This window comes from Muntiacus reevesi, chromosome 2, assembly GCF_963930625.1.
Source record: "Muntiacus reevesi chromosome 2, mMunRee1.1, whole genome shotgun sequence".
In the NCBI taxonomy this organism is placed as follows: Eukaryota; Metazoa; Chordata; class Mammalia; order Artiodactyla; family Cervidae; genus Muntiacus; species Muntiacus reevesi.
Window position 1 is genome coordinate 45,165,637 of NC_089250.1, and position 13,554 is coordinate 45,179,190.

Below are 13,554 nucleotides of genomic sequence, written 5' to 3' on the forward strand. Positions count from 1 at the left end.
TAAGGTAACTTTTTATCTCTAAAATTCTCATTTAAAAAAAAATACTTTCCATTCTCCTTGCTTTCTTGGATACTCTATCTGTCAAAGTCAGCCACAAGGCCAACCTCCATTCAAGCAGAGGGCGGAGACTTCACCTACCCACAGGACAATAAGAATCTGTTATCCATCACACCTTGTTTCACTAACGTGAGTTTGAGAGTCATACAAACCTAAGTTCCCACCAACTCCTCAAAGGGCTGGCTCTCTTCCATCATGAAGCCTCAGGTTGAATGTCACTTCCCAGAACAGCCTCCCTTGGCGACCGCTAGCCACAGCACTTCATGACTCTTGCCACGCTTGTACTTACATCCGATTGACGATTTGCTCACTTAATAAGCATTTCCCCACTACACAATCAACACAGTGAGGACTGGGACACAGTAAATTGGGGCCACTACTGTACTGTATTTGTTAGGCCTGACATAAACACATCCTCAAATATCTGACTGGTGGATGAAACCACAGCTACCACTGTCAGGCTGTGTAACCCTGGTCAAGTTACTTAACTACCTTCTGAAGGCTTAACTCTGAATCTTTAAAGCAGGGATGATAATAGCACTACTTCATTAAGTCACTCACCAGTATTCCTCTCATCTGGATGGGCTGAGCCCTGGGAATGCTGTAGTGAACAAAACAGGCTTGGTTCCTACCTTCTCAGAATGCTTAAGAGTTGAGTTGGAAGACAGATATTATACACACAATCTCATAACTTATTACAGAAGTTATAAATTGTGAACAGTGCTACAAAAGACATGTGCAAATATTATGAGACCAGCTATCAGCTGAATAGTTACAAAGATCATTCTGAGAGGTCAGCATCCAAATTGAGACTGACGAATTCCTAAGAGTTAACCACATGGAAAACAGAAAAGGGAGTAGATATTTCAAGGACAGGAATAGCATGTGAAAATGCCCAGATATTAAAAAACAAATACTATAGCTACAATACAGCAAACAATGGACAGAACAGTGCAAGGTAAGTGGAGAGATAAGCTTAGAATCTAATCTTTTGTTTATAGTTTATCCTAAAATAAAAAGAAAGTCACTTAAAACTTTTTAAGCAAATAAGCAATAGGAGACTGGCTGCTACGTGAAAAGTACACGAAAAGGTAAGACGACCATGAATGGAGAAGCCAGTTAGGCAGTTATTGAAACAGTCAAGGTAATATATTACAACAGTTAAGATTAGAGGAGGCTGAATGGATTGGGGTGGGTGGGGGGAAGAAGAGAGAGGTAGCAAGGAGAGCCCGTTTCTGAGGCAGCAGGTAGGTGAAACAGAGGTCAGATTACTGAGATGAGCCAGCAGATATGGAGAAGAAATCAGGACCTAACACTAAATGTATTATGTCTTTGCAATGCCTTTGAATGTCAAAATACAAGGAGGCAGGGGTGTACAGGTTTAGAGATGAAAAGAGAACTACGCAACGTGTATAAACCTGGGAGAAATCTACACTGAAAGTAAAGATGGGTACTTTGACCCCATCATGCCTCTAAGTCCAATACCTTACCATTTTTAACTGCTCTTCTGCACACGGCGGGGGGAGGGGGGGCGGGGGCGGGGGGGAACATATATTACTGGTAGATATAGGCAACACAGAATAAAACTGTCTCTCACGAAAAATTTTAGATGGAAAAATGATGGGATAAATCTTTTTCATGAAATTTAGATCTGAAAAATTTGAACTGTAGAAATTAGAGACAGTTGAGACAAAAGTAAAAAGAAAAACAATGCCGGAATCTGTGGTTGGCAAAATTTTACATACACACAAAAAAAGACACTGATATTTAATTTAAAATATTTGAACATAAATTCTTTAAGCAACTCATATGACCCCACTGAAGATTATTTCAATAACTTCTTAATAGAAGCATTTAGAAACTATTTAATTGCCATATACAAAAGTTGTCCAAGAAATCAAAGTGACTTAAAGGAATCTTAACCAGAAATTATATTCTTCACTTTAAAAAATAAAGGTCCCAGGTGGAAGAGGTAAAAATGAGCCTTCTGGGGTGCTGCAAATGTTCCCTATCTTGATCTGGTTTATGCTTATACAAAGATGTATATATAAGCAAAAATCCACAGAGCTGCTCATTTACAACTAACACACTGTATGAATTTATTGTATGTTTTACTCAGTAAAAAAGAACTCCCAGGCTAAAAAAAAAAATAGGAAGGTATATATAATTCTCTTTTCAGAGCACACATGTTAAATGACTAACTTCATAAAGCATCTCAGTTATTAAGATTCTCAACACAGAAATTTATCCCAGCCCCCTCAGTTTATAAGTTATGTTTTTCAAAGGAATAAACATATCAAAACCCTGTGAAAGCTCAAGAAAAAAACGAGACTATCTCTAAATATTTCAATCAAGTAAGTAAAACAGCAGAGAGCCTCTCTTTCCTCCCTTAAGAACTTCATCAATAGAAATACTCTCGTAAGCATAAACTGGGAAGTTAATGCATTCCAAAGGTTCTACAAATTGCTTATACAAAGTGTGAAAATTGCAGTATTAACCTTCCTTCCACCTCAACGATAGTCTCCCTTAAGGATCACATAACCAGCTTGTCCAGCGTCTGTATCTTTGGTAGAAATAAGCAGTCTTCTTCACTACTAACTTACAAGATTCTCACCCCAGGCTGTCCCTGAGCCTTGAACCCCTCCCTCAAACCCATGAACCACCTGGTGCTACTCTGGGCTTTGCCTGCTTTTGTTGGTCACCTCACCAAATAGTAAATGTACTGGTCACCTTTTCCCACTCATCAATTTCTACACAAACATACACATTTCAAATAAATACGAATCTGAAAAAGGTTTTGGTTCTCCAAAGAGGTTTTAGCTCTTGTTAAGTCACTAAGTCGTGTCTGACTCTGCGACTCCAAGGACGGTAACCATCAGGCTCCTCTGTCCATGGGATTTCCCAGGCAAGAATACTGGAGTGGGTTCCCATGTCCTTCTCCAGGGAATCTTCCTGACCCAGGGATCAAACCTGTGTCTCCTGCATTGGCAGGTGGGTTCTTTACCATCTGGGCCACCAGAGAAGCTTCATGACAGGGCATATGACCGCATTAAACAGAAGGTTTGATGAATAAAAGGTCCTGCTGGTTTTTTTTAAACACAACCAAAAAAGTATAAATTGTTCTCTCCAAGAATCCAACCTCCCTATCCTACTGGTCAAGTTTATCAATTTAATATAAACATTCCTTCTGCCCAACTGGTTTGCCCTTGCGTGTCACATGCCTACTATACCCTACAAACAAAACAATACTCACAATTCCAAACTCAGTGTCGTTTTTAAACACTTTTGGCCAAAGAAAAACACTGACTAAATAGTAAATGTCATGAACGTTAATAACAGGCTACAACCAAAAAAAAAAGGTTAAAAGCTATACTCTGCATGTGGCATTTAATAATACAAAACGTGGCTGAAAAGCCCGTAGAGTTTTTCATAGCACTTCACTGTAAAAGTACCCTTACTGAATTCCTGAAGACAAACGACAAACTCAGCTGCTGAGTGACATCAACCAAAGGCAGCCCCGCAGTCCAGCCTCGGTAAACAGGCTGACGATGTCCTGTCGTCGACCCAGTCGAAGGCACGCTCACCAGTTCTGGACCTGATGCTGGGCTGGGGGCATCTCTAACCGGAAAACCACCAACGCTATTTAAAGACCTCAATTATTAAAAGAATAAGCTCGCATCAAGGATGAACTTATTAACTGTCAAGTCGTCGTCTTAGAAGCAGCACTTGGGAATTCAGAGCGCCGTCGGTACTCCCGGGGGAAGGGGCTGAGGGCGTCAGCTCGCGGCCAAGGCACAGCAGGTGCGCGCGGCTGCCCGGTCCCGGGAAGGAAGGAAACGCGCCGGGGCCTCCGTACGAGCACCCGGCAGGACGCGAGGCTGGACACGGCCCGTCGCTCCAGTTCAAGGTCGCGGCGCCCCTCGCGCGGTTCCACACCCCCAATGGGGCCTGGGGACCCCGGGCTCCGACACGCTCGCGGGTGGGAGGTTCCCGGGGGCCTCGAAGGACCCGCCTCCCCAGCCGCTCTGGGCAAGGGGTGCGCGTTCCAACTCCGTCGAGACCCGGCGGGGCTCGGGGTCGGAGAGGGGCGCGGAATCAGTGCCCAGGTCAGGGTGCGCGAGGCCCCCCAGGACAACCCCGCCCAAGGGAGGCCGCCGCCGCCGCACAGCCTGCGGCTGCGGTCCCGAACTGAAGATGGCGGGCCAGCACTCACCTGTCACGCCGCCGCCGAGCCCGCCACCGCGCAGTGCCAGCCGGGCAGTTCGCTGCCGCCCGTGTCTCCCGAGCCACGCGGCGCGCGGCACGGACGCGGACGCACAGGTCCCCGAGTCCCCGCCTAGACGCCGCCCCAAGACCCGGCAGCCCAACGCCCCACACTTCCGGCGCCGGAAGTCCCCGCCCCGCCTCTGCCCCACGCCGGAAATCCCTCCCGCTATCTTTCACGCGCAGGCCCGACGGGAAGTCCCGCCTCCACCCCGCGGCTGGCACCGCCGGAAGTCCAGGCCACCAAAGGAAGTCCCACCCGCTGCCCGCGGGGGCGGGGATCCTCAAGTGGGTCGCGGCGGCCCTCAAGTGGGTCGTGGCGGCGGCGAATACACAGCTAGGCCCCGGGACCACCCGGTCCTCGCCCTGCGGTGTCGGGGCCCCATCTGAAGCCCCCGCGGAGGGCCAAAGAGCGGCGGGCGCCCCATGGCGCGGGGGCGCTGAGGACCTGCGGGTACTCACGGCGGCGGGGGCCCAAGGGCGTCTCGGGCTGGCGCAGGTCGGCGTCCATTTGGACCCAGGTCGGGTTTCTGGAGCCGCCGGCCCCAGTCGGAACCGCCTCGTGTGCCGGGAACCGCTTCCCGGGCGTCGCTTCCCGGGGCGGCGCGGGCTAGGCGGCTACGCGCGTTTCCCGGCGGATCTGCGGAGGGTGACTCACCCCCTGCAGCCTCCGGTATGAAGTGTGTGTTCGCCATTGGCTGCAGAGACGAAACAAAGACAGCGTCTCGCCGCGAAAGGTGGGACCTGATGGCCTTCTTGTCCTTGTACAGGTTGGAAAAATTACAGGGTGCGCAGGCGGCCTCTGCTCTAGGAACAACCAGTTGGGAGCTTAAAGCCCTAAAGCAAAGACGAAATCAGACGCGTGGGAACTTTTTTAAATACAGACTAAAGTTCATCATTCGAATTGGAGAAGCATTAGTACGATTGTTGAACAAGAAACAAATTCGACGTATTTGGGGATTCGAATAGCCACAAAGTTTGTGCAATAAAACCCGAGATTACTTCAATATCAGCATAATAAAAGTTTATTGCTAGAATCAGTTATATAAGGTGAACTGAGGGTTTCAATGTTTTTTTTTGGAAGTGGGGGCGGTTTTCAAGTTTGGTGGTTGTAGCTACCTACCATTCAACTAGCAATTTTATTAGGGACCTAATATGCCCAAGGCATTCTGCAGGGCGAGGGAGCAGGTAGAATGCCGGGTGAACCACAGTATCAGCTCCAATTGATTCAGGTGCTAATATGTGGTTTTATTTTGCAGCAAAGCATCAACAGTTTGGGTGAAACTTAGGATGTTGTTGTTATAACCGAGGTAATGTTTTCTCTGCTATATTTATAATTCTATAAAAGTCACTGGAAATAAAATGACTGTAAAGAAGTGTCACAAAAATAGGGGAAAGGAATCAACACTTTGGGGGCCGCTGTGTGCCAGGCACTTAACATATTTGTTAACTTGTCTGATCGTCAAGCCAACCTAATAAAGTGCTGATCAAAACTGCGATGAGGTACCACCTCACACTGGTCCAAATGGCCATCATCAAAAAGTCCACAAACAGTAAATGCTGGAGAGGGTGTGAAGAGGGAACCGTACAGCTGCTGTGGAGAACAGTGTGGAGGTTCCTTAAAAAACTAAAAATACAACTACCGTATGATCCAGCAGTCCCACAACTGGCCATATATGTGGGCAAAATTGTTAATTTCAAAAGATACATGTACCCCCAAATGTTCACAGCAGCACTATTCACAATAGCCAATACCCGTAAGCAATCTGAACGTCCATCAACAAATGGAATGGATAAAAAAGACGTGGTGTGTATATATAAACACACATATACACAATGGATAAAGATGTGTATATACACACTGGATAAAAAAGATGTGTATATACACTCATGCATGCATGTGCGCAATGGCATACTAATTTTAAAAAAATGAAACCTTTTGCAACAAGAATGAACCTAGAGATTGTCACAGTGTGAAGAAAGTCAGCAAAACACATATTTGTAGGTTGGCTCTAAGTTCAGTCACTCCAGTCGTGTCCTATTTCTTTGTGACCCCATGGACTGCAGCATGCCAGGCTTCCCTGTTCATCACCAACTCCTTGAGGTTGCTCAAACTCACATCCACCCTCATGTTCAAGGAGTCAGCAATGCCATCCAACTATCTACAGTATGATACAAATGAACTTTAATTTACAGAACAGAAATAGACTCACACAACAAACTTAGGCCTACCAAAGAGGAAAGGGGGGGGGGGGGATAAATTGAGATTAGCATATACACTACTATATATAAATAGAATCCAAGGATTTACTGTGTACCACAGGGAACTAACTATATTCAACATCTTGTAATAACCTATACTGAATAATGTGTAAACTATCATTTTGCTGTACAGCAGAAACTATAAATCGACTAAAATAAAGTACAAATTATTCTGAATTAACTTAAATATGCGAGCATGCTAAGTCGCTTCAGTTGTGTCCGACTCTGTGCGATCCCATGGACTGTAGCCCGCCAGGCTCCTCTGTCCACGGGATTCTCCAGGAAAGAATACTGGAGAAGGTTGCCAGGCCCTCCTCCAGGGGATCCTCCCAACCCAGGGATTGAACCCGTGTCTCACATCGGCTGCATTGTCAGGTGAGTTCTTTACCACTAGCGCCACCTGGGAAGTCCAATTAAGCGTGAGGATGTTATATTTAGTTGTCAAAACTCAAAAAGCTACTATGCAAAGGAGCAAAGATTGGATTAAAATCCAGGTCCACATCAAAGCCCACGTTTTCCACAGTGCGTTCCTTTGATAGGGCTGTTGTGACAAAATGCCACAAATCAGGCTTAAACAACAGAAATTTATTGTCTCAGCTCTGGAAGCTTGAGGTCCAGGATCAAGGTACCAGTCAGTGCTGGTTCCTGCTGAGACCTGTAACAGGGAATCTGTGCCATGTCTCTCTCTCTCGCCTTCTGGTGGTTTGCCAGCAACTCCCAACTTGCAGAGGTCGTTTTCTAATTCCTTTCCTTCACAAATAGTGACAAACTTGTCTAGTTACTTTGAAGTCGCCACACTACCCGGCGGGGACAGCTCACGCTCACCGACAGGTCTGTTTGGCGCACAGACTCTGTGTGTGTTAGACACAGGCACCTCCGGGCGCCTCAGACCTCGTGCGCGCGGAGACGCTTGACGTCAGCGCGCAGCGAGCGCAGCGCCTCGGGCGCGCCGATTCGCTAGAGCGGGCCGAGGGCAAGACGTAAACGGACGCTCACCCGGCCCCTAGTCACTGAGGGCCCTCCGTCAGGCCGTTTCGCGGTCGAGGAACGTCACCTGAGTTGTGTACCGAAGGCACCGAGAGCACCCGCGCTGCGGCCTGGGGAAGGTTCTGCAGCCCAGAGCCGTGGGAGGAGACGCCTGGCGATCAGGAGTGGCGCCACCGCGCGACCGTGACGTGGGTCGCGGGCCGGCGCACCATTGGTCGGCGGGAATGTGGCGCGCCCTGCTGCCGGCGCGGGCAATTGGCCGCGCGGCCTCAGGGAGCGGGGCTAAGGCCGGAGGCGGGGCCCTTGCCTGGGGGCGGGGTCTGAAGGAGACTCGCCCAGCGGCGCAGCCTTCAGTGGACGGCGCGCGTCTGAGGTACTGGGAAGAGAGTCCGTGAGGTCCCGGGAGGCGGGCGGGGGTCCGGGCTTTGCGCGCTGAGGGGCGGGCCGAGCGTTTGCGGATCGCGTCCCGTAGTCTAACCCAACCATGTGGGGACGTAGCCGGAGGCCCGGGGTCTGCGCCGCGTGGGCAGCGCGGGGGCCTGTAAGAGCGGCCCGGGAGCCGGCGCGGGGGAGGCGGCGGGTGCGTCCTCCGACCCTGGGACCCCCGCTCCCAGGTTCCCGGGGCGGCGCGGAGGCCGGGCGGCGATGCCGGAGGTAAGCACGGACGAGCTGGACGAGCGGCAGGTGCAGCTCCTGGCGGAGATGTGCATCCTCATCGATGAGAACGACCGGAGGATTGGGGCGGAGACCAAGAAGAACTGCCACCTGAACGAGAACATCGAGAGAGGTGCCCGCGAGGGCGGCGGGCGGCGGGCTGGGGTCCCCGGGCGCAGGGAGGGCGGGGGTCCCACGTCACCCCCTCCGGCTGCCCGAGCCCTTGCGAGCCCCAGACAGAGATTCAGGGCGTCGCATCTCTCGCCGTCAGGGTTGTTGCACCGAGCTTTCAGTGTCTTCTTGTTCAACACCGAGAACAAGCTGCTGCTGCAGCAGAGGTCAGACGCTAAGATTACCTTCCCAGGTAAGTAGTGCTCACCCTTTGTGTGTTGTTGGCAGCTGTACGTGCTTTGATTTGTTTGATTTGTCATGTGCAATTTCTGGTAGCCGAGATCAGAAAACTCTAGTCAGTTACGGAGTTTTATTTTCTTCACACGAGAAGCTTGAACGGTGGATGCAACCTAATAAATAAAGCAGCAGTAAAGGATGAAAACTGCTAGGTCTGTATAGGTGTGTCTGTAATCATTTGTGTCTTATACACGTTTTGACCGTTTGTGTTAAGAAAGCGTTCATAAAAATGTACATTTACCTGTGTCTTTCACAAAATGGTCGCTGGTAGTCCATTGTAACATTTAAAATTCTCCAGAATCATTTTATTTTTGTTACTTTTAAAACTTAAAAGTTTTCCTAATCTTCCTAACCTACTTTCAGGAAAAGTTTATTTCTGTATATTTATAAACATTAACATGTTCCAGGGTGTTTTACCAATACTTGCTGTAGTCACCCGTTAAGCAACCCAAGTGAGCTGGAAGAAAATGATGCTATTGGAGTAAGAAGAGCAGCACAGAGGCGGTTAAAGGCCGAACTAGGAATTCCCATGGAAGAGGTAACCCACCATACCAGCTGAAACCTATTTAGAATACATTAAAACAATTTTTAATAAAACTTTAAATTCAAGTGTAGTTGTCTGCTTTGTATCACTTGGTTTTTTTAGGCCCCTGAAAAGCCTGTTAAATAAGTTAAATTTTGACTTCATAATACTTGTACTTAACTCTACCAAAATGGATTGATATATTAACCAGCATATAAAGTTGACTGTTTTATAATTGACCAAAGATGAGTATTTTCTTGTGAACTACAGATCTGATTGGGTGATTTGAAATTATCCTCTTGTTCCTGGAATTGTCCCCTTTCAATAAGGCCTGAATAAATAAAAGTATCTCTCTGATCTAGTTAAAATGGGAATTTTTTTTTCCTCCTATAAATTAAGACGCAAGGGGGAATGTCACACTTCTAGTTTGAGTGACTATTTTCTTTAATATACATTTTTCAATAAGTCTTCTATTTTTGGTTCTTTGGGAAATTTTTCAGACTTGAAACTATTTAATACTATTTCAAGTATATTTTCCTGGGTTGGGAAGATCCCCTGGAGAGAAGGGATAGGCTACCCACTCCAGTATTCTTGGGCTTCCCTGGTGGCTCAGCTCTTAAAGAATCTGCCTGCAATGAGGGAGACCTGGGTTCAATCTCTGGGTTGGGAAGATCCCCTGGAGAAGGGAACAGCTAACCACTCCAGTGTTCTGGTCTGGAGAATTCCATGGACTGTATAGTATAGTCCATGGGGTCTCAAAGAGTCAGACACAACTGAGACTTTTCACTTTCACAGTATATATACTTTATGTATCCCATGTATTAATAGGAAATTGACGTTCCAAAAATTATCATTCTAAAACTAGTTCTGTTGTTCAAGGTGTTACTGAAATGTAGTAGGTTGATTTAGATTATTTTTTGGTTGATGTTTTAGAGGTTTTTCTTTTTTTTACCCTAGGTTCCTCCAGAGGAAATTAATTATCTAACACGAATTCACTACAAGGCTCAATCTGATGGTATCTGGGGAGAACATGAAATTGATTACATTTTGTTTGTGAAGAAGAACGTGACCTTGAATCCAGACCCCAATGAGATTAAAAGCTATTGCTATGTAACAAAGGAAGAATTACAAGAACTTCTAGAAAAGGCAGCCCGTGGTGAAATTAAGATAACCCCATGGTTTCAAATTATTGCAGATACTTTTCTCTTTAAGTGGTGGGATAACTTAAATCGTTTGAATCTGTTTGTTGACCATGAGAAAATACACAGAATGTAAAAGTGGAGATGAATGGTTACTAAAGTACTGAAGAATTTCTCTAGTTAGTAAACTTAAAATGAACTTTAAAAAAATCTGGTTCCCCACTGGAACTCTCCGTGGCAATACTGATACTTTACAACCAGAATTTGTATGGAAAAGAATTCTTGATTTTATGTCATACACCCATATATGTACTGCAATTTGTAAAAAAAAAAAAAAAAAAAATTTCAGAGATTATTATACAAAGAGAGCAAAATAAACTTAACCTGTCTAAACAAATGGTTATGACACATTTAAACAAACAAGTGGAGTTCATTTTTTATATATTGTGATAAACATTTTCAGAAGACTTGTATAGCACTTTACTATCTGCCAGGTACTTGACAAACTTTTATCATGGTCCAAAATAATGTGCAATGGAAGCTATTTGCTTATCTACTTCAAAACATTGCAATCTAATTTTCCATGTTAAGAGATAAAATATAGTAGAGCAGTTCAAGGGAATTAAATGGCATGATTTTTGTCATTGAAAGTTAATTTTGTGGTTTAATCATTCTGTATTTTTGATACTTAAAGTCTAACATTGATTTTGGTAGGGACATTGGCTAGGTGAAGTCATTTAAATAGTCCATGCCAATTAGTAAAGTCTGGTTTTCAAAATTACTAGGAACACAGACTATTTGTAAAATGGAACTTGAGTCAGTTGAGTCATACTCAACAACAGGGTCTTTTAACTGTGGCACTGCAGTTTAAACTGGTTAATTCTTTTTGAAGGTTCATCCTGTGCCTTGTATAGCAGCATCCGTAGGTTCTACCCAAAAAATGCCTTTGGCACCCCTCCCCCCATGGCAGCCCCAGTGACACCAAATGGTAAATGTCTTCTGGAGGCCAGGCCATGTTGTAGGAAAATTAACCAAAAACAGGTTAATATTCATGTTAAATAGATTTGGGTTATGGAATATTTATATATTATTATTCAAAATGTACCTTGACTAATGGTACTTTTTTAAACTCTTGCCACAGATTTCTTACATTTGAGACCTTAAGACTGCTTTATTATCCTTGAATGCTATTGATTTCAGGCAAAACTGTAGCAAATGTTAACTTTTAACAATAAAAATAAATTACCACATTTTGATACTGGTGTCTAATTTGTTATAACTTCAATACAGTAATAGGTGAAAAGTCATGTGGTAGCTTAAGCATGGTAAATGCATTCAAAATGCATTTCTATTATTTCTAGTTCTTTAGCTTACAAAAAACTTGGTAGCTACAGTGGCTAGTGAGTGCTTGCTGTGTGGGCAGTGGTATCTTATATTTAGATTCTGGACAAAGCACTGACAACAGGTACAGAGCAAAGGTACCATCTATTAAACTTTACTGATATTGCTATTTTGTTCATGCATTATTTTTTCTGACTGTCTCCATCTTCCTGTAGCTTCTTAAACATCTTTAAGGCAGCTGTTTTACAGTCTTTGTCTAATAAGTCTGTCATTTGGTCTTCCTGAAGGACGGTTTCCTAGTTTTTTTCCTTTAATGGACCACACTTTCCACACTATTTTTGTATGTGAATTTTTAGTTGTGAGTATCTGTGCCTCCTGAGGTCTTCAGGTCTCAGTTCTATTTCCAAATGTGTTTCTTTTTTGTAAACATGTCGACTTTCTAAATTCCTGAGCATGCAGTGCTTTTTGAAGTCGTAATTCTTAAATCTCTAGCTCTCAAAGAGGGTAAAAAAGGAAAAAATACATGGGGAAAAGAAATAAGCACTGGCCCTTCAAATTCAGCTGGCAGGGATCCATCTGTTTCACCTCTACCATCAGAAGCAGCAACTGCCAATCAAAAATCCCAGTATTTGTTGGACAAGGCCCTGTAAGGGCTCAATCTGATGCCAACAGGCAGCTCCAGAAACGCTGGCACAGTGACCAACTCAGGATTGGGAGTGGGAGGACAGGCTGATGCTGAGCCACAGAGGCTAAAACTGACCAAAACTGGTTTACCACCAAGGCCTCCCCACCAGGGGAAGAGGCCAGCCTTTAAACTCCAAGAGTCCCAAAGAGTCAGCAGAGTTTCTGCCAGAGGAAAATTCTGAAAGAGATGGAATACCAGACCACCTGACCCACCTCTTGAGAAACCTGTCTGCAGGTCAGGAAGCAACAGTTAGAACTGGACATGGAACAACAGACTGGTTCCAAATAGGTAAAGGAGTACGTCAAGGCTGTATATTGTCACCCTGCTTATTTAACTTATATGCAGAGTACATCATGAGAAACGCTGGGCTGGAAGAAGCACAAGCTGGATTCAAGATTGCTGGGAGAAATATCAATAACCTCAGATATGCAGATGACATCACCCTTATGGCAGAAAGTGAAGAACTAAAGAGTGTCTTGATGAAAGTGAAAGAGGAGAGTGAAAAAGTTGGCTTAAAACTCAACATTCAGAAAACTAAGATCAGGGCATCTGGTTCCATCACTTCATGGTAAATAGATGGGGAAACAGTGGCTGACTTTATTTTTCTGGGCTCCAAAATCACTGCAGACGGTGATTGCAGCCATGAAATTAAAAGATGCTTACTCCTTGGAAGGAAAGTTATCACCAACCTAGACAGCATATTAAAAAGCAGAGGCTACTTTGTCAACAAATGTCCATCTAGTCAAGGCTGTGGTTTTTCCAGTGGTCACATATGGATGTGAGAGATGGATGGAAACTGAGCGCCAAATAATTGATGCTTTTGAACTGTGGTATTGGAGAAGACTCTTGAGAGTCCCTTGGACTGCAAGGAGATCCAACCAGTCCATCCTAAAGATCAGTCCTGGGGGTGTTCATTGGTAGGAGTGATGTTGAAGCTGAAACTCCAATACTTTGACCACCTGATGCAAAGAACTGACTCATTTGAAAAGACCCTGATGCTGGGAAAGATTGAGGGCAGGAGGAGAAGGCCACAACAGAGGATGAGATGGTTGGATGGCATCACCGACTCAATGGACATAAGTTTGGGTGGACTCCGGGAGTTGGTAATGGACAGGGAGGCTTGGCGTGCTGCAGTTCATGGGGTCGCAGAGTCTGACACAACTGAGAGACTGAACTGAACTGAACTTAAAAGTATAATCCCAGAGGAGAGGGACTCTGGGTGTCCCTGATCATTC

At 45.4% G+C, this 13,554-nt stretch overlaps 2 protein-coding genes across 4 annotated transcripts in view; one reads left to right on the forward strand and one right to left on the reverse strand.

The window, feature by feature from the left end:
* The window catches only part of WDR37 (WD repeat domain 37), a 34,797-nt gene extending 29,880 nt beyond the window's left edge, over window positions 1-4,917 (reverse strand). For 2 of the 3 annotated variants that reach the window (XM_065921419.1, XM_065921417.1), the window contains exon 1: window positions 4,271-4,440. The gene's annotated coding sequence lies outside the window, so the exon portion shown is untranslated. Of the gene's footprint in view, window positions 1-4,270; window positions 4,441-4,782 lie in introns of those variants that run through there. The other variant, XM_065921418.1, reaches the window with a different exon arrangement.
* Window positions 4,918-7,547: 2,630 nt separating this feature from the next.
* IDI1 (isopentenyl-diphosphate delta isomerase 1) lies at window positions 7,548-11,546 on the forward strand. Its single transcript, XM_065921420.1, has 5 exons — window positions 7,548-7,942; window positions 8,184-8,356; window positions 8,495-8,587; window positions 9,039-9,169; window positions 10,112-11,546. Exons 1-5 carry the CDS (start codon window positions 7,794-7,796, stop codon window positions 10,427-10,429), a joined length of 864 nt encoding a protein of 287 aa, XP_065777492.1. The 5' UTR covers window positions 7,548-7,793; the 3' UTR covers window positions 10,430-11,546.
* Window positions 11,547-13,554: the final 2,008 nt, after the last annotated feature.

Excerpts from the sequence above, each read along its gene's own strand:
- IDI1 (XM_065921420.1), top strand. The coding sequence starts at position 7,794 with ATGTGGCGCGCCCTGCTGCCGGCGCGGGCAATTGGCCGCGCGGCCTCA. Across the intron at positions 7,943-8,183 it reads GTGGACGGCGCGCGTCTGAG|GTTCCCGGGGCGGCGCGGAG; the intron begins GTACTGGGAAGA and ends CCCCGCTCCCAG. Across the intron at positions 9,170-10,111 it reads TAGGAATTCCCATGGAAGAG|GTTCCTCCAGAGGAAATTAA; the intron begins GTAACCCACCAT and ends TTTTTACCCTAG.